This window comes from Chelonia mydas, chromosome 19, assembly GCF_015237465.2.
Source record: "Chelonia mydas isolate rCheMyd1 chromosome 19, rCheMyd1.pri.v2, whole genome shotgun sequence".
Lineage (NCBI taxonomy): Eukaryota > Metazoa > Chordata > Testudines > Cheloniidae > Chelonia > Chelonia mydas.
This window is the reverse complement of record NC_051259.2, coordinates 15,346,816-15,372,521: the sequence shown is the minus strand read 5'-3', so window position 1 is coordinate 15,372,521 and position 25,706 is coordinate 15,346,816. Positions and strand designations below refer to the sequence as shown.

The 25,706-nt window shown below is 48.9% G+C and overlaps 1 protein-coding gene across 1 annotated transcript in view; it reads left to right on the top strand.

The window, feature by feature from the left end:
* NKAIN1 (sodium/potassium transporting ATPase interacting 1) overlaps positions 1 to 25,706 on the top strand; it is a 206,746-nt gene that overhangs the window by 123,360 nt on the left and 57,680 nt on the right. Inside the window, exons 2-3 of the mRNA XM_007066097.3 lie at positions 17,716 to 17,853; positions 21,907 to 21,987. Of these exons, the coding sequence (XP_007066159.1) occupies positions 17,716 to 17,853; positions 21,907 to 21,987 (219 nt within the window). The remainder of the gene's footprint in view (positions 1 to 17,715; positions 17,854 to 21,906; positions 21,988 to 25,706) is intronic.

Below are 25,706 nucleotides of genomic sequence, written 5' to 3'. Positions count from 1 at the left end.
TACAGGGTCGAATTCAATAAAAGAGCAAAAATTGCAGCTGGAGGGCAAAAGGATTTGTTGTTTAATAAAGTGGCTCCATTGGGACTGAGGGACGGGTGGTCCTGAGAAACCTATTCCCCTGCAGTAATTAGGTTTCAGCCCATCTCTTTCCGAACTCAGCTGTGCTGGGAAAGCTCCAGGGAACAGCCGGGATGTTGCAGCTATCAATAGGTGGTGCTCTTCCCCCTCAGTCAGCATTGAGAAGAGATGAACGGAGCTGATCTGCATAGAGCCAATTTTTGCTGGGTGAATTTAGATTCTTCTTCTCTTAAGAGTGAAATCCCACCTTGTGCAGAGGGGCGGCATGTGGCCTATGCACCACTGAAGTCCTTCTGCTGACCCTCTGCATGGGAGTGATTTGTTACACTTTGGGGTTTGATCATGAGCAACGGAGGGTTGTCTCCAATGTGTTGGTTATGGGTCGGTATCAGCCAAATGGTTCCTATGAACAAGGCTCAGTTTAGGCATTGAGCATGAGCAGCACATTGTAAGTATTCACTGTCCAAGCCATGTTGCTTAGTTCGGTTTGGATATGACGGTCACGTGTCATGTTCCTGCCCCCTCCCCATGGGAAGAGCAGAGCTCATTTAGAATCCAGTTTCCAAGGAGAATAGCACTTGCGTTTATGAGATCAACATGCGCTTTCCACCAGTATTGGCTTCAAGGTTGCCGTTTTGATAAGGCCCCCTGCCAGTAAACTCACTTAGCAGAATAGTCACAGGGAGCAAAGACTAAAGGGGCGTGAGTTGGGGGAGGGGGATTTCTTTTATTTGAGGGAATATTTCCAACCACATTCTAGTGTCCCAGCATTAGGGTCACGTATTCCAAAGCGACCTCGAAAGCCAGTGAGACCTAGAGCTCGGCTCCACTCAGAAAGTTACACCAGAATAACTGTGCCGGTTAGGAGTGGGATTCTTTACCCACCTAGAGCTTGCCGACTCTAGCAAATTTTGTTGCTTTTACTAGATTCATATAGTTAACGATGCAAAAACCCCTCGTGTCCACATGGTTATACCAGTATAAAAGTCCTCATGCGAGTATTGCTTATAGTTGTATTCCGGTTCAGGAAGGGGAATAACTATACTGGTTGAAGGAGGCCCCTTTATACAGGTATAACCGGGTCCACGTTAGAGATTGTACAGCTATACTGGTAAAAATCAAACCTCTGACTGAAATAGTGATGCCCGTATGACTTGTCTAGTGTAGCCCAGCCCCTAGATGTACAGTACAACCCTGGCATAGGAGCCCTGGTCATGCACCAGGGCCCCATTGTGTTAGATGCTGTACAGACACAACAAAAAGATGGTCCCTGCCCCAAGGAATTTGCAACCTGCGTATCAGACAAGAGACAACAGATGGAGAGAGCCAGGCTGATGGGGGAGCACAAGGAACAATGAGACATGGATGGTTGGCATGATGGGCAGTGGTCTCAGCACACCAGCGGCCAAACCATTCTCAAGCTTTTTGTTGCCGTTGTGCCAAAGGAGAGATCTAAGAAGAGATCTGAAGGAGGGCAATGTGGCCGCTCTGCCGCTGGTTAGAGGGCACTTCTCCCACGTGTGGGGAGCAGAGGGGGAGAAAGCACCCACGTGCTCGTTTGAAAGTTCACCAAGTGGGCGATGGAGGCTGGCGTTTTGGCTGATCAGAGGCAGGAGCTGACATTTCAGCAGTGAATTAGAGACAAGAGTGAGGCTGGAGAGATGCCTTGAAAGTGAAGAGAAGCCGCTTATGTCTGATGTGCTAGAGAAGGGGGTGGGGGGAATAGAAAGAGGGGGGTGGGGTGACACAGTCACAGCGCAGGGCTGGGGAAATTATCTTTACAGCAGCTTGCTGGATGGGGATGAGCATGGCCAGACTGCTTTTGTCAAGGCCAGAGAGAATATAGCAGTGACTGAGACTCAAGATGACAAAAGCTTGGATGAGTGTTTTATCTGTGTGACGGATAGGAAAGCTGTATCTTAGAGATCTTATGCAGACAGAATCTGCAAGAGTTAGACATAGCCTAGCTGCGAGGATCTCAAGAGATACGAATCAAAGACAATGCCCAGGGTTATGGGCCTGAGTGACAAGCAGGAGGGTGAAATTCTCTCCGATAGAGGAAAGTTATTAGCTGGGACGGCTTGGGGGGAAGATTACGAGCTTTGTTTTAGCCAGGTTGTGCTTGAGCTGATGGCTAAACCCCCACAAGGAGCTGTCAGGGAGACGGGCTGAGATTTTAGTTTGGACAGGAGACAGGTCTGGCGTGGAGAGGTAGATCTCTGAGTCTTCAGTATAGAAACGGGAGTTGAATTTGCGTTTGCAGATGGGGATGTATCGCTCTAAATACACTGGTACAGTTAAAGCAGCAAAGCTGCATGTAGGTAGGGCCTTGGGCTCCCAAATGCCATATCACTTTTGAAAATAGGACTTAAGCCCTTTTAAAAATACTGCCCCGAGTCCTGAACCTATGGCTTAGGAGAATGCTGTGTTTCCTCTGACGAGCTGTAAAACTGAGGGCCTGGACACCTGTGGTCTTTAAACATCTCCTGACATCTGCTGCAAGATACGGGAGCATTAAAGGGACAGTGTCCGCTTCAAAATTACTTTTGTCTGTAAGTTTTGCACTACCATTATTGTGGTTAACATCTACAATCACTTTAACTGGAAGCGGGGAGAGAGAAGAAAAAATTCTTCCCCCCTCCCCCCGGTTTCCTTTGTACAGGTGACAACATTTTGCATGGAGTCAGTTTCACTCTGTTCCCTGTGCCATTAGTTAATTAATGTTCCCTGTGCAACAGGAAATAGAAAAACATTCACAATAACAGGAACATATGAAGGTAAAAGCACAACAGTTGGCAGGGGAGCCTGGGGGCCAGTGTCATAATTGAAACGGCTTTTGATTAGATTTCAGACACTCTGCTCCAACTCAGATTAGTTAATTTCATTCCAACTGCCTATAAGTCCCTCTCCAGTTTGGACTGGGTAAAGTGTTATTCATTTCCTGTCATTATCTATCTCTCCTGCAGCGTTGCCACATATTCTTAACCAGCTGCCATGTTCCATCCCAAAGGTCATTGCATTTCAGGGGTATGAGAAGTGATCCTTATTTATCTGGCCTGTGAAATGCTTGGGTCCCTTTAACCTAGCAGTGCTAGTTCCATTATTAGAAATGGATGTGACGCATGAAGCTTGGATCCAGAGCTGGGGGTGGTCCTGGGGCCAGTTTTGTTCAATATCTTCATTAATGATCTGGAGGGTGGCATGGATTGCACCCTCAGCAAGTTTGTAGATGACACTAAACTGGGAGGAGAGGTAGATATGCTGGAGGGTAAGGATAGAATACAGAGAGCCCTAGACAAATTAGAGGATTGGGCCAAAAGAAATCTGATGAGGTTCAACAAGGACAAGTGCAGAGTCCTGCACTTAGGACGGAAGAATCCCATGCACCACTACAGACTAGGGACCGAATGGCTCGGCAGCAGTTCTGCAGAAAAGGACCTAGGGCTTACAGTGGACGAGAAGCTGGATATGAGTCAACAGTGTGCCGTTGTTCCCAAGAAGGCTAACAGCATTTTGGGCTGTGTAAGTAGGGGCATTGCCAGCAGATCAAGGGACGTGATCGTTCCCCTCTATTCGACATTGGTGAGGCCTCATCTGGAGTACTGTGTCCAGTTTTGGGCCCCACACTACAAGAAGGATGTGGAAAAATTGGAAAGAGTCCAGCGGAGGGCAACAAAAATGATTAGGGGACTGGAGCACATGACTTATGAGGAGAGGCTGAGGGAACTGGGATTGTTTAGTCTGCGGAAGAGAAGAATGAGGGGGGATTTGATAGCTGCTTTCAACTACCTGAAAGGGGGTTCCTAAAAAGGATGGAGCTAGACTGTTCTCACTGGTAGCAGATGACAGAACAAGGAGTAATGGTCTCAAGTTGCCGTGGGGGAGGTTTAGGTTTGATATTAGGAAAAACTTTTTTACTACGAGGGTGGTGAAACACTGGAATGCATTACCTAGGGAGGTGGTGGGAATCTCCATCCTTAGAGGTTTTTAAGGCCCAGCTTGATAAAGTCCTGGCTGGGATGATTTAGTTGGGGATTGGTCCAGCTTTGAGCAGGGGGTTGGACTAGATGACCTCCTGAGGTCCATTCCAACCCTGATATTCTATGATTCTATGGTCTTTGGGCATCAGGAGGTTTGGTTTGGCCACATTGTAGACATAAGAACTACGCAAAAAGTTTGTACCCAGGCCAAACTTCCCAGAAGTTCAGATGTGGTTAGAGGCAACGGGGTTGGTTCAGGCCTGTCTAGGATATAAACTTGAGGATTTTATCATCGGCCTTGGCAGTTTCTGTCCCTCACAAGTGCTATAGATTCTGCCCCTGAAGAGGTTAATTTGTCAGGGAGAGGGAACATTGGGTGTGTATGTCCTTCTTGACCCCTGCAGCCAATCTTAAGCTTGAACTTAGCTTGCAAACCTATAAATGGGCTGGATCTGTGCTGAGCTCCCATGAAAAGCCAGTGGACATGGCAGGTTCTCAGGATCTGACCCTGTGTACTTAAAGATCATAAACATATCTAGTCCTTTTAAAAACCCAGCTCTAACACTCACCATCAGTCTAGGCCAGGGACAGAATCTATGACCATGGCTGTTCAACGTGCCTCTTGCAACTCCCTCGGCCTCTGTAACAGAGAGCAGAGACTCCCGGCACCTGGACCTTGTTCTTGTCCGATTCCATTTTCTGATTAAAATAAAATCATTGCAGCAAACGCATTTCAATTAGCAGGGACTCCAGTGCACGTCTGGTCCTGACTAATTGATATGACTTGCTGCAAGGAGAACTTTTGGGCTGATCAATAAACTATAGAGCATTTAATTAAGAGGGAGCCCTAAAACTTGCTGCATTGATCAACTGCAGGATTATCTTAATTAGCAACTGGCTGGTGTTCGACTCCGCTGCTCTGGAGCTCTGCACGGACCCAGGAGATCACCTTCACTGTCAGAGCTGCAGTAAAAGCAGAAAATGACAGCGGGTTGTAAATCGGGGCTTTCATAAGGGGTTTGAGGGTTGGGCTGTCTTTCAGACCATTAATAACCTATGAAGGGAAAATGGGTTTGGTGGGAGATCCCCAGCTGCCTTTTCCAGACCCAAGATGCTCAGCACATCCAGATCATGTTCCGCTCACGTGCAGAGCTCTGGTCCAGGGTAGCCTTTAGAGGCTGCCCTTAGCTAGGCAGGATACTAGAACCATAACTACGCTCGTTTCTGCCTAAGCAGGCTGGGGTGTCATGCCACACGCCTGCAGGGGTCATCAGCCAGAGGAATCAAATCTAGAGTCTCCAGGTACAAGCCACTGCTGCCCGAGCTGAGAGACCCGGCTTATTAGCCAATGCAGCCCCAGGCCCATGAAGCTTGAGCAGTGTCCCAGCCACCACTGGATGAAGCAGAGCTCCACCCTGCCCGGGGGGTGGGTTCCATGCTCCAGATTCAGCATGGGTGTAACTCAGCTTCAGTCCAGGCCAGGGTCACTTCATTGGCTTAAGCAGAGTGACTCCAGGGATGAGTCTGAGCTCCATGATCTCACTCAGAACCATAGAAATCAGAGAGCAGGAAGGGTTTAGGACCCCTATGCTCTGATCTGTGAGGACCAAACCAAGGGGATGCCCAGACACTAAGGACAGAAGGGACCATTACGATCCTCTTGTCTGACCTCCTGCAGAACACAGGCTGGCAAATGCCCCCCACTGCATCCTGCAGCCAGCCAATAACGGTACTTCAATTACTGACCGTTGGCGAGTGTTTACTCCAGCCAGGTCTGGCCGGTCCCAGGCTCCCACCCCTCCCTTTCCAAGGCTCTTACTGCTTGGAAGGTTTTCGTGGTTTTTGGCCTGAATTTACCATTGCTTTATTCCACCCCATTATGCCTGCTTCCACTCTCACTCACCCTGAACAAACCAATGGAGTTTATATGTGACTCCGCCACCCTAGCCATGGTCCAGTGATATTATAGCCGGTTACCAAGTCCCCTCCCCTTAGCCACTGCATGGTAACACTGTTTAGTAGCATGCTCCATTGGTTAGCGTGCGGGCTCAGCCGTCTGCAGCTGTGTCGTCTCTTCCCAGCTCTTCCACCGACCTTGGGTGAGTCCCGCTGCCCATCCTTTGTTGTTATAAGCTCTGTGGGGCACTATGCGTGTCTATACAGCACCCAGCCTGGTAGGTCCTGACCTCAGGAAGGATTTTTATGTGCTGCCATGCTAATAATGGAATGCAAATCATGCATGCATGCAAAACATGCAGCTCAGAACATGGACGCGCAATACTCAATTTGTAGTATTAGACAAACCTTAATGACTCTGCTGTTCTCCACAACCACACTGCTCCTACACCACTGGGAGAGGGCCACTTTAACAACACCTGTAATCCAGCAGAGTGACCACCGGGTTGGGAAAGAAAGAACCTTAGTGCCTCTGCAACTGATTTGCTGTGTGTCCTTAGGCCAGACCCTGCTCTGTGCCTCAGTTTCCCCATTTTTAAAATGAGGATAATGATACTTTACCTCCCTTTGTTGAGTACGTCGAGATTTGCAGCTGGAAAACATTCTGGCCCCGATTCTCCATTGCCTGTGTCATCATTTACACCTGGGCAACGTGCTCATCAGTCAGTGGTAATAAGTGACATTCCCTTTGCATGTGCGAATGATGACACCCGGTGCCGAGCAATGGAGAATCTGGCCCTATAAGCATGCAAAGTACAGAAATTCTATACCATGCAATCATGTTATACAAAGGCTCATCTCTCCAGGAATAGCAAAGGGAGCACAGAAAAACCCCACAAGTTTTCCCCAAGTCTGCTGCAGTGGGAGATTTGCCCTTGAAAACCCCTGGATGAACTGCTCTTGGTAGCAGCTCAGGCAGGCACGCCCCATCCAGCCAGAGATGACACAGGGATGTGTTTTGCTCCCAGCCTATGTGCCTCTGGTTCCTGCTGCATGGAGGAATTATTAGCACCTGTTCCAGAAATTACAGGACGCTGTCCCCAATTTATGGCATCAGCCCAGCATCTGCCACCTCCGCTTTTACAGGACATAAACAGGGGGATGAATTTAAAGCTGCCCAGAGCATCAGGGAGTTTAGGACTGAGTGAATATATGCAGAAGGATGTGGGCTGTCGCTAGGAAGAAAGAATTTCCAGGACAGCTAGATGGTAACTTACTAGCGGAAATCTCTGTCGAAGGAGCGAGGATGTTCGAGATAAATGAGACCAATTTTGCAAAAGAATGTGTTCTACCGAGGGGATGAAATTCAAGCCAGGACATGAGTGGGTGTGGAGAGATCTGAAGTCAGTTGGAATAATACACCTGCTTGCGCTGGATTTGACCCACTGGGGCAGATGTTAAAGAAGCTCCACATGGTGGGAACAGATTGGAGGCTGAGCTCTTTAGAAAGTCAGGCCATAATTGGCACAATGGGAGGTGCTGAGTGCTTAGAAATATGGGCCGCTGCGTTTATCCATCTAAAGGAGCAAATATACCAGGAGTTTAACCCTGTGTGGAGATCGTTAATATATGACACTGAGGTCTGTTTGCCTGTGGGCGGAGAGTGTTACAATAATGTGACACTGAAGTGATAGGTCAAATTGGAGATTTTGATTACAAACCTAGCGAGGGTTAATTACCTTACCTGTATGGTTGGAGTGTCTGGTCCCATCTGTCTGGCAAGAATTTTCCCCTAACCTGTCCTGCATTCAGAATGGCCAAACTCTGGGCCATAGGCCCAGATCTGCCCAGCACAGTGTGGGGCGTTTATACCTAAGGTTGCCAGGTGTCTGGTCGAAAAGGGACCCTGACCACTCCTGTCAGCACTGCTGACCGGGCCACTAAAAGTCCAGTTGGCACAGGGCTGGCAAGCTCCCTTCCCGGCTCCGCATGGCTCCTGGAAGCGGCCATCATGTCCCTCCGGATCATAGGTGCAGGGGTGGCCAGGGGGCTCCGCATGCTGCCCTCATGCCGAGCGCCAGCTCTGCAGCTCCCATTGGCCGGGAACTGTAGCCAATGGAAGCTGTGGGGGTGGTGCCTACAGGCAGAGGCAGCGTGCAGTGCGCAGAGCCGCCTGGCCCCGCCTCTGCTTAGGAGCCAAGGGACATGTCGCCGCTTCCGGGTGCCGCCTAAGGTAAGCGCCACTGGCAGCCCGCACCCCGAAACTCCTCCCGTGCCCCAACCCCCAGCCCTGAGCCCCCTCCAGCACACAAATTCCCTCCTGGAACCTGCACCCTCTCCCGCACCCCAACCCCCTGCCCCAGCTTGGAGCCCCCTCCCGCACTACAAACCCCTCAGGCCCAGCCCAGAGCCCCCTGCTGCACCCCAAACCCCTCATCCCTGGCTCCACCCCAGAGCTCACAACCCCAGCCATACCCCTCACCCATCCACACCCCATAGGGTTGAAGGCTACCAGCTCGACATACCGCTGCAGCTGCTGCCCCCTCTCCCCCCCCAAATCTGATTTTGTAGGGCTGCTGATTCAGCCGGGCTCCCAGCACCTCCGGCACCTAATTGCTAATGGCCACCCTTGAACCTGCGGCAGGTTCAGCTGCCATCTCTGTGCGGGCAGGCTAGCAGCGACACGGCTCTGATCTCACTCCCAGCTCACGGGGGCGGAGGGTGAAGCCGCGTCCGGACTCTGAGCAAGGTCAGCGTCACTTGGCTTCCCGGGGGCAGGGGATGGAGGCTGAGCACTGCTGGGGATTGTGAGCTGCGGGGGTCTCAGGCAGCAGCTGAAAGGGTCCCTACCAATGCCTGCTCCTGCTAGCAGGGAATGTGTTTGAGTCCCACTGCAGTGCCAGGTCGGATGTGCCAGCCTGGAGCAGGCTGCTGCTCACGATCCCACCCTCTGCTGCAGTTAGCCAGGGACAGCAATAAGGTCAGCAGCTCCTGGGTAGAGAGCCCCATCTCCCCTTCTCCCTCTGCCTGCATGGGATGCTGCAACGCCCACACCAGTCTCAGGTCCCCCAGGCATCATTTGGCTGGACAGCTCCACTCTGCCCAGGTGCAAGAACGTGGAAGGTTCTGCAGGGTCGGGGCTCCCCAGCCAACAAGCTCCCTGTCCCTATAGCATGGTGGAGCTAGCCACAGAACTGCCTTGCCTTTGGTCACTGTGGGCATCCCTGGCCGTTGCTGAGGACTCAGCTTGGCCGCAGGGGCTGTGGCCATGTTTTGTTTCACTTCACCCTGTACAGGATGCCATGAGGGGTGATTCATGGGGACAGGGCACTGGACTGCATCTCAGGAGGCCTCCCTGTGTTGTATTCTCAGCCATGCTGATGACTTGTTTGGTGCCCTTGGGCAACTTGCGCTCTGCCTCTATGCCTCAGTTTCCCCATCTGTAAAATCCAGGCAATACTGCACACTCACCTTTGAAAAGTGCTTGCAGCTTCATGGATGAGAAGTGTCATCTAGGAGCTGACTACTCCTTTTATTAGGCAGCATATTACAGAGCAAGCCAGTCACACTCGCTAATGAAGACTTTATATTCGTCCTTTGTCTGTTATTTTCCTTAATCTTAAACAGACTTTAGCCAGGCTGAAAGACACATGCTTTGCTCTTGGTGTTGTAACTGCACTGCACACCACTCAGCATTTACCTGCCAGGCAGATGCACTGGAAAAATTTGTAGATGCAATTAACAGACTTCACCCATCCGCAGGGAGACTGTCTCATTAGCTGCTAATTTTGCCTCTCCCTGTAATGAAGAGGGATTTTTGCTACATGTTTCAATCAGACGCTTCCAATTTCCCTAGAAATCTCATTTTGCCACCTTCAAACTGTTCCAGCTTGACAGCCTGGAATTAAGGAGTCCTGCTGAAATGGAGCCTGTACTGACCGCATGTAAGCATGCTCACCCTGTCTAGCTGTTCATAGTGAAATCCCTCGGAAGCCCTTCCTAGCTCCAGCCCCAGTGTCAGAGGCTTATGTGATCACCAAAAGCTAGCAGCCTTTTGGTCTAGCTGCTTGCAAGCAGCTCTGTCAGCAGCCTCCAGATCGATGGCTGGCTATAAACCAGCGAGTGCCACGCTCCTTGTATCATTTATTATTTACATTCCTCAACTGAAAAGATTTACAGCCCGGTTGTGTTTCCGACGGCCCTTTCCTCGGCAAGTGTGAACAAGGCAGAAGTGAATTTGGCTACAACGCAAACAGCCCATGCAGCCCTGGCTGTGCATGGCCGTTTGGCATGAGAAAGCTGGTTTGTTCCACCGCCTGCAAGGTTGCTGAGCATCCGTTTTCACTGAAATCTTAGTCGCGCCTGCCAGGCAATGCAGATGAAATACACAAGGCACATGCCACGCCTGGGAGGATAGTGCAGGCTAGTGGTTAAGGCAGCCAGACCTCCTGGAGTCTGTTCCCTTCTCTGCTACTGGCTTGCTTTTTGGCCCTGGGAAAATCACTTCTCTTCCCTGTTCCTTGCTTTTGCCCATCTGTAAATGGGAATAATACGGGTGTGCCGTTCTACTGCACTCTGTCAAGAGCCAGCTGTATGAAGAATGCCAAACAGAACATTGCCCCACGCAGCCCCTGCCCCATGCATTGACAGTCGCAGATACTAATGGACGGAGGCATTCATTAAGCCTCAGATAACAAGAGTTAATCTACCTCGTTCCTTGTGAGACAGGAGAGAGTTACATTTTATGGATGGGGAAAGTGAGCCTGGAGAAGCGGAGTGACCAGTGCCAATCAGCAGCAGGCCTAGGAAGAGAACCCAGGAGTCCCCACTCCCAGCTTCCTCGTCAAGCCATTAGCAACGTTCCCCGGTTTGTGATGATGGGGACTGCGATGGGTCTGGGACAGTGAGAGCCTGGGTTGTGGTGAGTTAGCAGTGTGTGGAGAGAGAAATCCAGTGTATTATAACCTCCATTCTTCTCACTGCACCCCGGTACCAAGATGAGTCTGGCCCAGCCCTGCTTGTGAATAATCCCAGGGAGTTCCAGGACCCAAATGCACTAAGTCATTCCTGGGCATGAGCCTTTGCCAAATTGGGGCCACAATGACTGGTGCATTTTAACCACAGCCTGGAAGAATTGTGAGCAGGCAGCCCAGCGCCCGGAGGAGACAGGCCAAGACGCTGAGAACAGCACTCGATGTTTGAATGCCCAAGGAACATGGCTGATTTGCCAGGCTGGAGGAACCCTTTGTCTCTGCAATAGGTCTTTGGTGGGGACAGGCCTGCGCTGTCGCCCTCTTTGACAGCTGCTTGGCTGTGCACATCTGGCTCTGTGCTCCTCCGGCAGATGTTACCACCCTGCCCCTCCCTGCAGAACACAGGATGGGTGAGTAGCTATGTTAACCCATCAGCTCAAACAGGGGACCCACCACAGCAGAGTCAACTTGGGCTTGAAATACCTGGTTCTGAGAGCAGGACAGCAGCGCAGATTCGTTAAGAGTTGCTTCTCTTACCCTGTGCCCATTCTAAGTGCACATTGGATTCTCCTAAGGAGGGGCATCATGGAGCTGGGGCTTGGACCCCCTTGGGGATCTGCCTGGGGTCCCCGTCTGAAGGGGAGATACAGAGAGGTGAAGTGGTTTGCCCAAGGTCACGTAACAGGTCAGCAAAGAGCCAGGAATAGTACCCAGCTGCTCTGAGCCCCAGATTCTACCCACTAGACCCTGCTCCCTTTCCAGTTGGGAGTCACTGTTAAAGGGATGTGAGTTCCCTTCCCCCACCTAAGACTGCCACCCCTCCAGTCTGGGTTTTGGCTTGTTTGTCCGGGTGCCATTTGACAAGCCCCGATGTCTGGTTTTTTTAATCTGTCGGGGGAAGGGGGAGGCGGAGAAGGGGGCGAGGCCTCAAGCGAAGAGGTGGACTCAAGAGTCCCATTTCCAGCCATTAGAAAGGTGGCAAGCCTACCCCCACCAGCCCAATCTTCCTTCCTCTCAAACGAAGCTGCAAATTAACCCGTTCCAGGGAATGTCCCCCATCGCCATGGAACCCCAATCACTGGTTAACATTCCGCTCCGGGGTCTGCTCACCAGGCACCACAACCAAGATCAGCTGCTGCTTCCTCACAGACCCGTTTCTCCAGGCAGGAGACTTCACTTCTCACCTTGGATTGCTGAGTGGGGGAGGAGGGGCACTAACTCCCGGTAGCCCAGCTGATAAAGGTACCCCTAACCTGAAGCATAAATAACACTTGTTAGCCAGTGACACACGCATTTCACTCAGCCCATTAAATGCAGCAATCTAAAGCAATTCAGCTTGCGTCCCTCCAACTAATGAAATTGGCCAGCGCTCTGTGTTGATTTTTGTCTGAGTCGTTTTGGTTTGCAGTAAATTCTCCTCAGCAGCACTGTCCCTGATCATTCCCCCGCTGACCTTCACTTCGCTTGGAGCAATTGCCTGGTAGGGCCACGGAGAAGCAAGAGGGGATTTGGGGGCTTGTGTCCCATTGGGCTTTTCACGATAAACTCATTGTTTACTGTACAGTTATAATTCAGCTATAGAAAATGCTTACTCCAGCCAAATGAGGTCTGAGAGGTGGGGAGGTTTGAAGTGTTGGTTTGAGAAGTTATATGGGGTGCAAAGTAACAATAACCCCTAGCCTCTATTCAGTGCTATTCACCAGAAGTGCTCAGTGCACTTTACAAAGGAGGTAAACCTGATATTACTGGGGAAGCTGAGTCACAGAGCGAGGCAGCAGCTTGCCCAAAGCCATCTAGGACTAAGGTGGGAATAGATCCCAAGAGTCCTAGAACAGTGTGCTGTCCACCATGCCATAATGCCTCCGTGTGTAGCTTGCCAGACACGTAATATAGCTCCACACAGAAACACATCAAAGCCTGTGATACTGAGCAGGGTAAAACTGGGGTGTAGTGAGATGTACCTGAGAAAGCGGAGAGACAGAACTGGACTCTGATGCATATAAAGGAAAAGAGGATTCTTTATTGAGGCTGCTGGACATAGACAGACCCTGTGGTTCTCCCTGGCTCCTAATGTAACTGCACAGGGTCTCCCTTAGTCCTGGCGTGGACTCAGCTGTTATGAGAACACTCCAGCACATGCGACAGATGGATTTGGTTGGAAGGAAAGTGCTTGAGCAGCATCTAGTGACCCCAATGTACTTCCTCTTTCAAAATGGGCTGCAGAGAAATGCAAAGGGAGATCCTTTGATGTACTGCCCACTCCAAGCGTTCAGAAATCATCTCTGGCCCCAAACATTCATGAAATTGTCTTCAAAATCGTGAGATGAATATGTTTCTGTACTTTTAAGGTTCTGAGCCTTTAATGTTCATATTTGCCAGCTTTTCTCTGCAGCCACAGGGGCTAGAAACTTGGGACCAGGTCTACAAAGAGATAGGCAGGAACTGGAATTGCCATTTCATGGGAAGTTCTGCCATTTCTAAATTCACTTTCATTTCAGATCAGAACAAAATACAAAGAATTTTGAAATGTCCTGCAAAGTGAAATGAAAAAAAAAATCATTTTACGTCAATCAAAACCGTTCATTGTTACTGTGACATGTTTCAATTTTTAAATGTTTTTATACTAGAAAATAAAATAAAATTTAAAACAAAAACTGATTTTGAAATGAAAAGTTGAAATGGGCCTTGCCAAAAATGTCCAAACGGAAGGTTTCAACCCTATGGAAATGCTTTTTTTAAAAACAAAAATCAAAACAAAATTTCATTGAAATTGACATGTTCCTGCTGGTCGTTTTGGTTTCTGTGAAATGGCATTTTCCCTCTCGGTGCTGACTGGGAGTTACAGATGTGCCTATAGGACTTATGTACCTACCTCCAATCAACTTTCAATGTGAAGCAAGCCCCCAACCTGCTTAGATGTTTGTAAATCTCACTAGATGCCTGGCTGAACCTTTAAGTGCTTAAATACCTTTGCAAAGCTGGCCCTTACTCTTCTTAAATGAAACAGAGAGTCTCTCATCTCCAAGCCCCGGACTTTAAGAACAACCCCAAATTTGAGACATGTGATAAAATTGTGGTAACAATGAGGTTGGGCTAGAACTGGGAGTGGTCTCTGTCAAGCAGTAAAGGGGTGAGAGAGATCCTGGTAGTTAATTTAATCCATCTAGTTGATCGTAAATATGGAGCAGCAATTCATTCCTGGACACGGTAGCAAAACCCATCTGAACAGAGCCCCTGGGCAGAACTGCCCTCATGCTTCTCTTTGCTGAGCAGACACAGCAAATGCATTGCATGATCTGCATGCAGCATATTCACTGGGACAGGTTTTTGCAGCGGAAACCTCTTTGCACCCTATTACTCCATCACCAAGAAAAGCTCTTTGGTTCCATTTTAAGAGTCTTGTTATTTATTATTTGTATTGCAATAGCGCCTAAGGGCCACGGACCAGGGCCTGACTGTGCTAAGACCTGTACAGAACCAGAAGAATTGTGTTTTAAGAGTCTGTTCTCTGCGTTTCCTTGCTACCTGATGCTGTATGTCATTTATGAAGCAATGCAGGAGGTTTGCAATAAATTCCATGCAGCTCTGATAGACTTGGGATGTGTGGGTGGATGTGCGTGTGTATTATATACCACTAGTTCTCCATTAGATCCAAAATTGTAAAGTCTAAGCGTATTTTCTAGAGCTGACCAGAGAATGACCCCCAGCCCCAAATGTAGGTTTTTGGTTTTTCAATGAAAATCCAAATATTTTTTTTCAAAAGCACGGGAGGTGTGGGGGGGTGGTTGTGAAAATTTTCATTTTTGACATCACCCCTTTTTTTGAATGAGAAACATTTTTATGCAAACAGTGTTGACCGGCTCTAAGATTTCCTCATGTTACAAACCATAGACAATACAGGGAAGGGGAAGTTATTTTGCAACTGACTGGAGAGACCTGTGCAGTCCCTTACACAGAGCTAGCTGCTCCTGGGGCAGTTGTGGAATAATAATAATAATCCCTAGCTCTTATATACCCCTTGGCATCAGTAGATCTCAAAGGGCTTTACAAAAGAGGCAGTGTCATTGTCCCCATTTTACAGATGGAGAAACTGAGGCACAGAGAGGGGAAGTGACTTGCCCGCAACTGCATCCCCCTAGTGATGGGGTTGATCCAGACACTTGCATTTAAAAATCTCAGGCTGCAGCTCAGGGAAACGCATTTCCAAATGCCCCTTTTCACTTTAGCACAGTCATGGTTGAGATCACTGGGTGTCAGATGCTCCTGCCCCACATAATTGAAGGCTAAGGCCCAACTCCTGCCACTTTTTGCATGCAGGCACAGCACTCCTCCAGGATGCAAGAAATTGCAGGATCAGGGTTTAAAGCTTTTCAGCCAACATGTATAAGCGTCAGTGGGGACACTTAGATAGAGAGATAGAGACACAAACCCAACACCAAATGCCAGGAATCATGGCCAAAAAACATAAGATTGGCTTAAAATTAGTAAAGTATTTATTTTCCTTGCACACGGGTATTTGAACCTTTAGGAGTCGTGTTTTCAAGCTTTTCTCTACAGCCACCATATGTACATATATGAGAGATGTGATTCCCATCTAATGCCGTGACTCCAGGTGCTCGGATTTTAAGAAAAACACTAAGTATCTGGTGACGAAATCAGGGAGTTGGCAAGGCTGCCCCCTCTTTCAAACCTTATCTAAAATGAATTCTGTAATTAAGGATAATAGGCCTGAAGCCAATAACAAAAACAGAACTAAATAAAGAATGGAATAGTAGGCAGAGAAACAAATACTGAGACGGTCTTTAATTTTACATGCATTCAGAAATCCCTATGCAATATTTAAAACCGCATCAAAGCCTTATGTATGGATTATGACAGACACGTGCCATTAAAAAGTCATGGTGGTAAACAAAGAGAATTCTGTACACGAAGAGCAATGAATCATGAAGTAACCGACTGATTTGGAGGTAAAGGTGGCACAGTTCGAATTTTCTACTGTCCTGTAAAGGACCCTCGGAAAGCCACTTGACAAATACCAGCTGTTCTTTTGTATTGATTTCACAGAAAGAAAAGGAGGACTTGTGGCACCTTAGAGACTCACCAATTTATAAGAGCATAAGCTTTTGTGAGCTATAGCTCACTTCATCCGATGAAGTGAGCTGTAGCTCACGAAAGCTTATGCTCAAATAAATTGGTTAGTCTCTAAGGTGCCACAAGTCCTCCTTTTCTTTTTGTGGATACAGACTAACACGGCTGCTACTCTGAAACCTGATTTCACGGATTTCAGAGTAGCAGCCGTGTTAGTCTGTATTCGCAAAAAGAAAAGGAGGACTTGTGGCACCTTAGAGACTAACCAATTTATTTGAGCATAAGCTTTCGTGAGCTACAGCTCAGAGTTTCTCTCAGTCTGGGCTAGGAAATTTTCCCTGAAACAAATTAAACTCAGGGATGAATCTGGCCCTGGCACTTCATTCCGGGTTTTCCCATTCGTCTGTGCCAAAGAGGTGAGTTCAGCCAGAGACCCTAGTGCCAGTGCACTGGATGAAGCTGGGGAGAGCAACTACTCCTCCAGTGCTGCAGAGAGGCAGGTAATTGAAGGACATTTCAACAGAAGAATGAACTGAGCTAAACATGACATGTCTCACTTCCATTATTATCCCCTTGCTTGAGTCTCCAAAGCCCAGCCCTACTCTTGGCCTGTAACCTAAGTCACAGGCTAATGCCCAAACCACTCTAGTCTCTGTACACTGCTCTGCTGCCTGTGGGCCCAGACCTGCTCCCAAGATAGCTTTGCCATTGTCTTCACCAATACCATAGATGCGGTGGTTCTGAGATGGAATGCAGCTTCCAGACCTCCTTACACACCTCCTGTCCCGCTGGCAGGGAGAGTCCTTCTTTCTATTCAATGCAATTCACTGCAGGACAAACCCCATCAGATGGCTCAGAATCAGAAAAATGGCTCCGAGCCTCTTCCATCATTGGGGAAGTTTGGACCCTGATCTGAACTTCACAGCTCTGGCCCATGCCTCTGTCTCTCACTGCCACTGTCAAGCTCCAGCTCCTTTCCCTGCAGCCAAGAAGGGCATTCTGGAGCATCCTTCTTTGCCATCAGCTCAGTGTGTCTGTGCACCTGGCTTGCTGCTGGAGAGCTGAGTGTGAAATGTGCCCGGAGAGAATGAATTGCCAGGAAAGTGCCAGTTCATTTTTATAGATTCATAGATTCCAGTCCCAGAAGGGACCATCACAGTTATCTAGTCTGACCTGTATAACTGTATAACCTGGCTGACATGGGCCAGAGAACTTCCCCCAAATCATTCCTAGAGCAGAGGTTTGAGAAAAAACACCCAGTCTTGATTTTAAAATTGCCAGTGATGAGGAATCCACCACGATCCTTGGTAAATTGTTCCATTGGTTTTGCTATTCCAGTTTTGCTAGGGAGGCAGTTGCTCACAGTCTCTTAACAAATCAGGGGCCTGTGGCCTGCAGTTCAACATGGGGAGAGGTTCCTACCTGCTGACCCTATGAGCTCTTGGCTACCCGTTCCACTGACTCAAGTCTCCCCAGTCCCTCCTTCTCCAACTCCAGCTGGTGATTATTCCTAATAAAACCTCCCTGCCATGATGTATTTGCCAGACGCTGGATGATGAATCATGCAGACATTTCAGTCTATTGTAACTAATTGTCCATGGGATTTCCCATTAATTACATGATACTCTTTGCCTTTAATGTCTCACGAGCCGCTGTGCAATGAGTAATTCTCTGCTCTGTCCCCCTTCGTTCTTTTCCAGATAGCAGCGCTGGAGAGGCAGATCTTCGACTTCCTGGGCTATCAGTGGGTGCCCATCCTGGCTAATTTTTTACACATTATGGCTGTCATCCTGGGCATCTTTGGGACCATCCAGTACAGATCCAAATACCTCATAATGGTACGTCCAAGAGGCCGACTGGTGCACCCTGCCTGCTAGTGCATCTCTTTTACCTCCAGCACTTTGGCCAGCACTCCGCGGGGCTCACTGCAAATACTTTACTGCTTTACTGCTCGGGGGCTATCGGCTGGCACCGGCCAGCACTCAGCAGTAATGATGATAATTTGTAATGGCCCAGATTTGGCCAAGGAGATCCATGCCTGGAGAGGCCCTGCATGCCCCCCGAGAAACGGGGAAGTCAATCACATCTGCATCACCATCCCCCTCTGCTCAGCACCCTGCTGAGGGCTCGTCGTGATCCTCATGGAGGAGAGGGCAGGACGGGATGCAGGCCAGGGAGCCTGTGTGGTCCCGGAAAGACTGGTCAAAAGCAATAGAAAGATCCCTCCCATTGGGTCGCAGAGGCAGCTTGTTGCCAGCTTCGTTAATACTAAGGGTCCCTGTGTATATATAAGGGTTCCCAGCAGGCCTGCCCCCGTCTGCTATTATGAAGTGCTGTGTGACCTCACCTGGCTCTGTCAGCGGCTCCAGCAGGGAGAGAGAGCCCTGTATCAATGCGGGAGAGAGAAGAGGGGGCAGTGGAGGTGGCCAGCCTGACTGGAGTTTCATTGCACACTTAGGATTCAACCCAGTTCATTAAGGCTTTTCAGTCCTTACAGTGGCCATAGGTGCAGTTTTGATGGACCCCAGCTGAGTTAAAGTGAAGTTCTGAGTGACCGTAGGTCAAGGTATGATGCAGTTTCCAGTAACTGCAGGCCACGTTATGGTGCAGTTTCAGGTAACCCCAGGCTGAGTTAGGGGCAGTTTCAAGTGACTCCAGGCCAAGTTAGGGTGTGGTTTCAAGTGACCCTGAGCTGAGTTATAGTGATGTTTCAAGTGACCGCCAGGCCAGGTTATGGCTCCAAGTGGGATCTGCTGTTTCATTTGGTTTAGACAGAAAACTGGGTGAAACTGGCTGTTTGAGCAGAGTCTTATTCTGAGATTTGAGGTTCACTTGAAGCTCAGGGAGAGTGACCCCCTTGTGAACGGCCACAAAGAAAATGAGAAAAGACGGGGGAGTTTGGGGGAAGGAAGTGACAGGAAGGGGAAGCTGATTGAATGTGGAGCAGGGTGGGAATGAAATGGGGGTGAGGTTTTCCTTCCAGAATCCCTCCCCCGTGCCCGCTCCTGGGAGTGGGCGGCAGGAGCAGAGGAACTGAGGAAACCAGCCACACAGCGGCGCAGATGGTTGAAAAGCTGCTGGTGGAACGTCTGATGCAACGAAATGAAACCGTTTCATGGGCACAGACTGATTCTGCTGAAATATTTGATAAAAAAACCCACCACCTTTTATTTCGATAAAGTCAAAGGGCTCGGATTGCACCTGATTGTTGGGACTCTCATGTCATATGATATTGAACTCCAAGCTAGACAGTCAAAGTGAAGTGTTTGGACTGCAGAACAAGAAGCAATGGTCTCAAGTTGCAGTGCGGGAGGTCTAGGTTGGATATTAGGAAACACTATTTCACTAGGAGGGTGGTGAAGCACTGGAATGCGTTCCCTAGGGAGGCGGTGGAATCTCCTTCCTTAGAGGTTTTTAAGGCCCAGTTTGACAAAGCCCTGGCTGGGATGATTTAGTTGGGGATTGGTCCTGCTTTGAGCAGAGGGTTGGACTAGATGACCTCCTGAGGTCCCTTCCAACCCTAATCTTCTGTGATTCTATGCTGAGCTTTGGTAAGTTCATTTTGATGTTTCGTGGGAAATTCCACCAGCCCCTCCCGTGCAGCCACTTTTTACACGGGTGCAACACATCGATCCAAGGGATTTGCATCAGTGCAGCTGTACTGGCAGAGCTACCTCACGCTGGTCTACACCGAAAAACTGTGCTGGCATAAGTAAATGTCCTTTCCCCAGAATAGTTTAAACCAGTTCCCCAGTGCAGGGACCTGATTTAAACTAGGCCGCACAACAATTCTTTTGCCAGTATAAATTGCATCTCCCCTAAGGGGGGTCACTGGTACAGCTATATCAGCAAACCCTTTCTTGTGTAGGCAAGGCCCCATATAAATAATCCCAGTGCTGACAAGCCCCGAAGCTTTCTTAATGATGCTGTAATTCCCAGCCAATTACCTGGGAAATGTGGTCAAAAGACTGTAGCCAGGGCCAAACATCAGCTAATTCATCCTATCTAACTCTCCCACTTGTCTGCCCCAGGGGACAGTTCAGTTACCATGATTATCCTTGTTCTACATGGTGTGAATAACTATGCAAGGAACTGGGAATCCAGACTCCTGGTTCAAGTGACAGCACTGCCCCTGATTTGATGCATGGTCTTTGACAACTCACACCAACTCTCCATGCCTCAGTTTCCCCACCTGTGAGACAGGGAGAACAGTCCTGCTGTAATGCACAAGAGGAAATGGGAGGATCTTCCCAATGTTTGTGAAGTGCACCAACATCCTTAGATGTCAGGTGCTATGGACTTGCATGGTATTTTTGTAGAACAAGTTCTGTTCTCAGCTGCACAAATGCAATTGCTGCAAGATGATTTCCTCTGGTAATAATATCACACTTAGCTCTCAGAATCTGTAGATCTCAAAGCACTTTACAAAGGAGGGTAAGATTTATTATCCCTACTTTACAGATGGGGAAACTGAGGCACAGAGCATATCAACAACTTGCCCAAGGTCACAAAAGAAGTCTGTAGCACAGCCAGGACTAAGGGCTGAGGTCTCTTGTTCCAGCCCATGGGTTGCACTGCCTTTCTCTGCTGGCGCTCTGAATGACAGCACCATAAATGCTGTCATGTGACATCCTGCCCTGTACGGTAGAATTCACAGTCAGTACACACCACAGTCAGTGTCTCGTTCTGTGCCAAAGAGCTCTGGAGAAGCCTTGAGCATTTCCTCTCCCATCCTATTCTGTACTGGGCCCCCCGGTGAGAAGGTGGAAATGCCTCTACAGGGGCAAGGTTGGTAAAGCTGGGCTTCAGCATTGATTTTAATTACTGGAACCACTTCTTTATCATAGGGGTCTTCTGCTTTAACCCCTCCTGGACCCTGCCTGTGATCACCCCACACCTGGCTCGGGAGGAGTGGATGAGTGTGTTTAGTTTGACTTTGTCTGGTCTCTGTCCTTTTAGAGATGGGCCTGAGCTTCAATGTTCAGATCCCATTCAGGCTTTCCCTGAAGTCTGGGAGCATTTAGATGGGAGAGGAGTCGATGCTGGGGGAGAAGGTTGGTCTAGAACCCTTCTCTGGTTGATTCAATTGCAATTTATTAGCATAAAGCGCAAAAGTGAGTAGCTTAATCTAGTATCCTGAGTCCTGAACACAGATCTGGGAGCCAGGAGATTTCATATCTGATACTGACTCATTGTATGACCTTGGGCAAGTCACTTTGCTTTGTGTGCTTCTGTTTCTCCATCTGTAACAGGGGGATAATAATACCTATGCACCCATCCTGGAAGTGTATGTGTGGCATTATATGGTTAATTAGTTGATATTTGTAAGGTGCTGCAGGTATGTGATAAATTATAACAGATTTTCACTTCCAGAGCCCTGCATGCTTTTGGGGCCAACAGATTACAAACTCTGGGCCTGATCACCTTGTCGCTGCTGCTGGTTTAAATCAGGAGTGACCCCACTGAAGTTTGGTGTAAATGTGGTGTCCATGAAAGCAGAGCTGGGCCCATTACTCATTAAACAATGCATTTGCTTGTGCATGCTGGGTAGCTGCAGGCAGCGATGGGAGCCCATGCGCCAGCCCAGGTTCTGCATGCCCAAATGCATGGTGCAGGCAGCTGTCTCTTTCTGCAAGGCCCATGTGCGTAAGGCCTGATCCAAAGCCCCTTGAAGTCAGCAGAAAGACTCCCCTTGACCTCAGTGGGATTTGGCTCAGGGCAGAAAGCGGGGGCAGGAGAAATCTCAGTGCTGTTGGGTCTCCTTCAAATGCCCTGCCCGAGGGCAGAGCCCCCTGGCAAGGTCTCACGCCACCCAGCTGCTTTTCTCTCCTGCTGCTAAGGGCCATTTTGCCCTTCTGCATTTCTGAGCCTCTGTCTCTTTCTCTCCCCAGTACGCGGTGTGGCTGGTGCTGTGGGTTGGATGGAACGCATTCATCATCTGCTTTTACCTGGAAGTTGGACACCTGTCACAGGTAATTACCTCTCTAATGGCACTGAGCGCTGGCTCCTCCAGAGCCATTGATCAGCTTGGCATCCCTGCCTCTTGGGTTTCACATCCTTCCCCTTACGTCTGGTATTCCTCATGCACATGGAGGTCATGGTGCTGGGGAAGAGCAGCGCTGGGGTGGGAGGGCGCAGGGCATCACCACTTGTGCCATTGCAGCTGCTTACAGGTTTGCAACTTTCTTTCTTTCTTTCTTTCTTTCTTTCTTTCTTTCTTTCTTTCTTTCTTTCTTCACACCGTAGCACTGCAGAGACTGATGAGCCGATAGCCCTGGCTTGGGGGAGGCGGTGGGGCTAAGTGATCTGCATGTTTCCCTCAGATGCAGCTCAGCTGCTGTTCGAAGGACGGTGTAGTGAATTGGGCGTTGGACTGAGGGTCTGGAGACTGGGTGTCCTTGAGTGACCTTGGGGAAGTCACTTAATCTGCCCTGTGCCTTGGTTCCCTATCTGTAAAGTGGGATGATACTTCCCTACCGCACAGCGGTGTTGGGAGGATAAAGTTCTATTGATGGTGGTGACATGCTCAGACTCTGTGGGAATAAGGATTTAGCTGCACCTCAGTTGTCACCTGCAACATCACCTGGCCTCCACACACACAGCTCTGTTGGTGTCCCTCGGCCCTGACTTGCAGCACCGCCAGCTATCCCAGTCCTGAGTTGCAGCTGGTCAAAACATTTCCAGCGGAGCATCTTTCAGTTGGAAAACGAGAGACAAGGTGGGTGAGGCAAAATCTTTTATTGGACCAACTTCTGTTGGTGAGAGACAAGCGTTCAAACTACACAGAGCTCTGGGGAACCCTGAAGAGCTCTGTGGTGCTCAAAAGCGTGTCTCTTTCACCAGCTGAGTGGGTCCAATAAAAGATGTTTCCTCCCCCACCTTGTCTCTCTCAGATCCTGGGACCAACAAAGCTACAGCGACAGTTGGAAAGTGGAGAGTCAATGAATTTGGAATGTTTTGCAGGAATGTAGCGATTTTGTCAACATTTTTGTGGGAAATTAACTAAATGTTTCATTTCAATAAGGTCAAAATGATTTGTTCCGACGTAATCATTTTGACTTTATGGTATGTTGGATGAGCCAAAATAATAAAGTCAAAACCTTTTAGATTTTGAGAAGGTCAGAACAAAATATTTTCAGAATATTTCTTTTTGTAAAAAATTCTGAGATTTCAGGTTTTCAGCCGAATTTAGGGTGAGGCTGAATTTCAAAATCTTGGAATTTGCTGCGGGATGGAAATTCTGGTTTTTGGCCAACTCTATTCTGAGTCTCTCTTAGTGGAGCTTTGTGGCTGTGTGGGGAGGGGGACAAGGATTGTCTGGATGAATATGCCAAGGCTCCAAACTTGGTTTCTACTTTTAACCTCACCCAGATTTGCAGCGGCTGGGGTGACATCCTGGCTCCACTGAAATCAATGGGAATTTTGCCACTCACTTCAAAGGAATCCGGATTTCATAGAATCATAGAATCATAGAATATGAAGGTTGGAAGGGACCCAGGAGTCATCTAGTCCAACCCCCTGCTCAAAGCAGGACCAATCCCCAACTAAATCATCCCAGCCAGGGCTTTGTCAAGCCTGACCTTAAAAACTTCTAAGGAAGGAGACTCCACCACCTCCCTAGGTAACGCATTCCAGTGTTTCACCACCCTCCTAGTGAAAAAGTTTTTCCTAATATCCAACCTAAACCTCCCCCACTGCAACTTGAGACCATTACTCCTTGTTCTGGCATCAGCTACCACTGAGAACAATCTAGAGCCATCCTCTTTGGAACCCCCTTTCAAGTAGTTGAAAGCAGCTATCAAATCCCCCCTCATTCTTCTCTTCAGCAGACTAAACAATCCCAGTTCCCTCAGCCTCTCCTCATAAGTCATATGTTCCAGTCCCCTAATCATTTTTGTTGCCCTCCGCTGGACGCTTTCCAATTTTTCCACATCCTTCTTGTAGCGCGGGGCCCAAAACTGGACACAGTACTCCAGATGAGGCCTCACCAATGTTGAATAGAGGGGAACGATCACGTCCCTCGATCGGCTGGCAATGCCCCTACTTATACATTCCAAAATGCCATTGGCCTTCTTGGCAACAAGGGCACACTGTTGACTCATATCCAGCTTCTCGTCCACTGTAACCCCTACGTCCTTTTCTGCAGAACTGCTGTCTAGCCATTTGGTCCCTAATCTGTAGTGGTGCATGGGATTCTTCCGTCCTAAGTGCAGGACTCTGCACTTGCCCTTGTTGAACCTCATCAGATTTCTTTTGGCCCAATCCTCTAATTTGTCTAGGGCCCTCTCTATCCTATCCCTATCCTCCAGCGTATCTACCTCTCCTTCCAGTTTAGTGTCATCTGCAAACTTGCTGAGGGTGCAATCCACACTATCCTCAAGATCATTTATGAAGATATTGAACAAAACCGGCCCGAGGATCGACCCTTGGGGCACTCCACTTGGTACCGGCTGCCAACTGGACATGGAGCCATTGATCACTACCCGTTGAGCCCGACAATCTAGCCAACTTTCTATCCACCTTATAGTCCATTCATCCAACCCATACTTCTTTAACTTGCTGGCAAGAATACTGTGGGAGACCGTGTCAAAAGCTTAGCTAAAGTCAAGGAACAACACGTCCACCGCTTTCCCCTCATCCACAGAGCCAGTTATCTTGTCATAGAAGGCAATTAGATTAGACAGGCATGACTTGCCCTAGGTGAATCCATGCTGACTGTTCCTGATCACTTTCCTCTCCTCTAAGTGCTTCAGAATTGATTCCTTGAGGACCTGCTCCATGATTTTTCCAGGGACTGAGGTGAGGCTGACTGGCCTGTAGTTCCCAGGATCCTCCTTCTTCCCTTTTTTAAAGATGGCCACTACATTTGCCTTTTTCCAGTCGTCCGGGACCTCCCCCAATCGCCATGAGTTTTCAAAGTTAATGGCCAAGGCTTTGCAATCACATCTGCCAACTCCTATAGCACTCTCGGATGCAGCGCATCCGGCCCCATGGACTTGTGCTCATCCAGCTTTTCTAAATAGTCCCGAACCACTTCTTTCTCCACTTCTTTCACTCCATGTCTCCAGAACTGAAGAGCTGGTGTGTTTCCCCTCCGCCATCTCCGCCCTTCTACGTCTTTTCATCTTCAGTGCTCCACTCGCTTCATATTACAACCCATGAAAACTGCAGACTTCTTCACTGTGTGTCCAGTGGCACCAATTCCAGGCATTGGAAACACAGTGCAGACTTCAGAGCAAGGGACGGGTCGTGGGCAGATGGCCTAGAGTCCAGCGTCTCAGGGCTGGAAGGTCTCTGCCCCTCGGACTCTGTGTAAGAATGTGAACTACGCCCTGGCGGGTGGACGAGCACGCTGTGCAGCAGGGGAGCCCAGGAGCCCTGGACTGCGCATAGTGGCTTGTTATTGTCGGGTCTCTCCGGAGCACAGAGCTGCACATGCTGGTTTTTGGGGTAGCTCCTGTAGACTGTACAGCGCTCGCTGGTTTGTTTTTGTCAAGCTGTCTGTAAGGGCTGGGCACTGCCCCCGATTTTATTATTAATTATGATGATTATTACTGTAGAGGCTGGGAGCCTTAGTTATGGACCAGCACCTCATGGTGCTAGGTGCTCTGCGAACATAGAACAAAGACGGTCCCTGCCCCAAAGAGTTTCCGGACTAAGAATAAGGCAAGAGACAGCAGATGGAGACAGA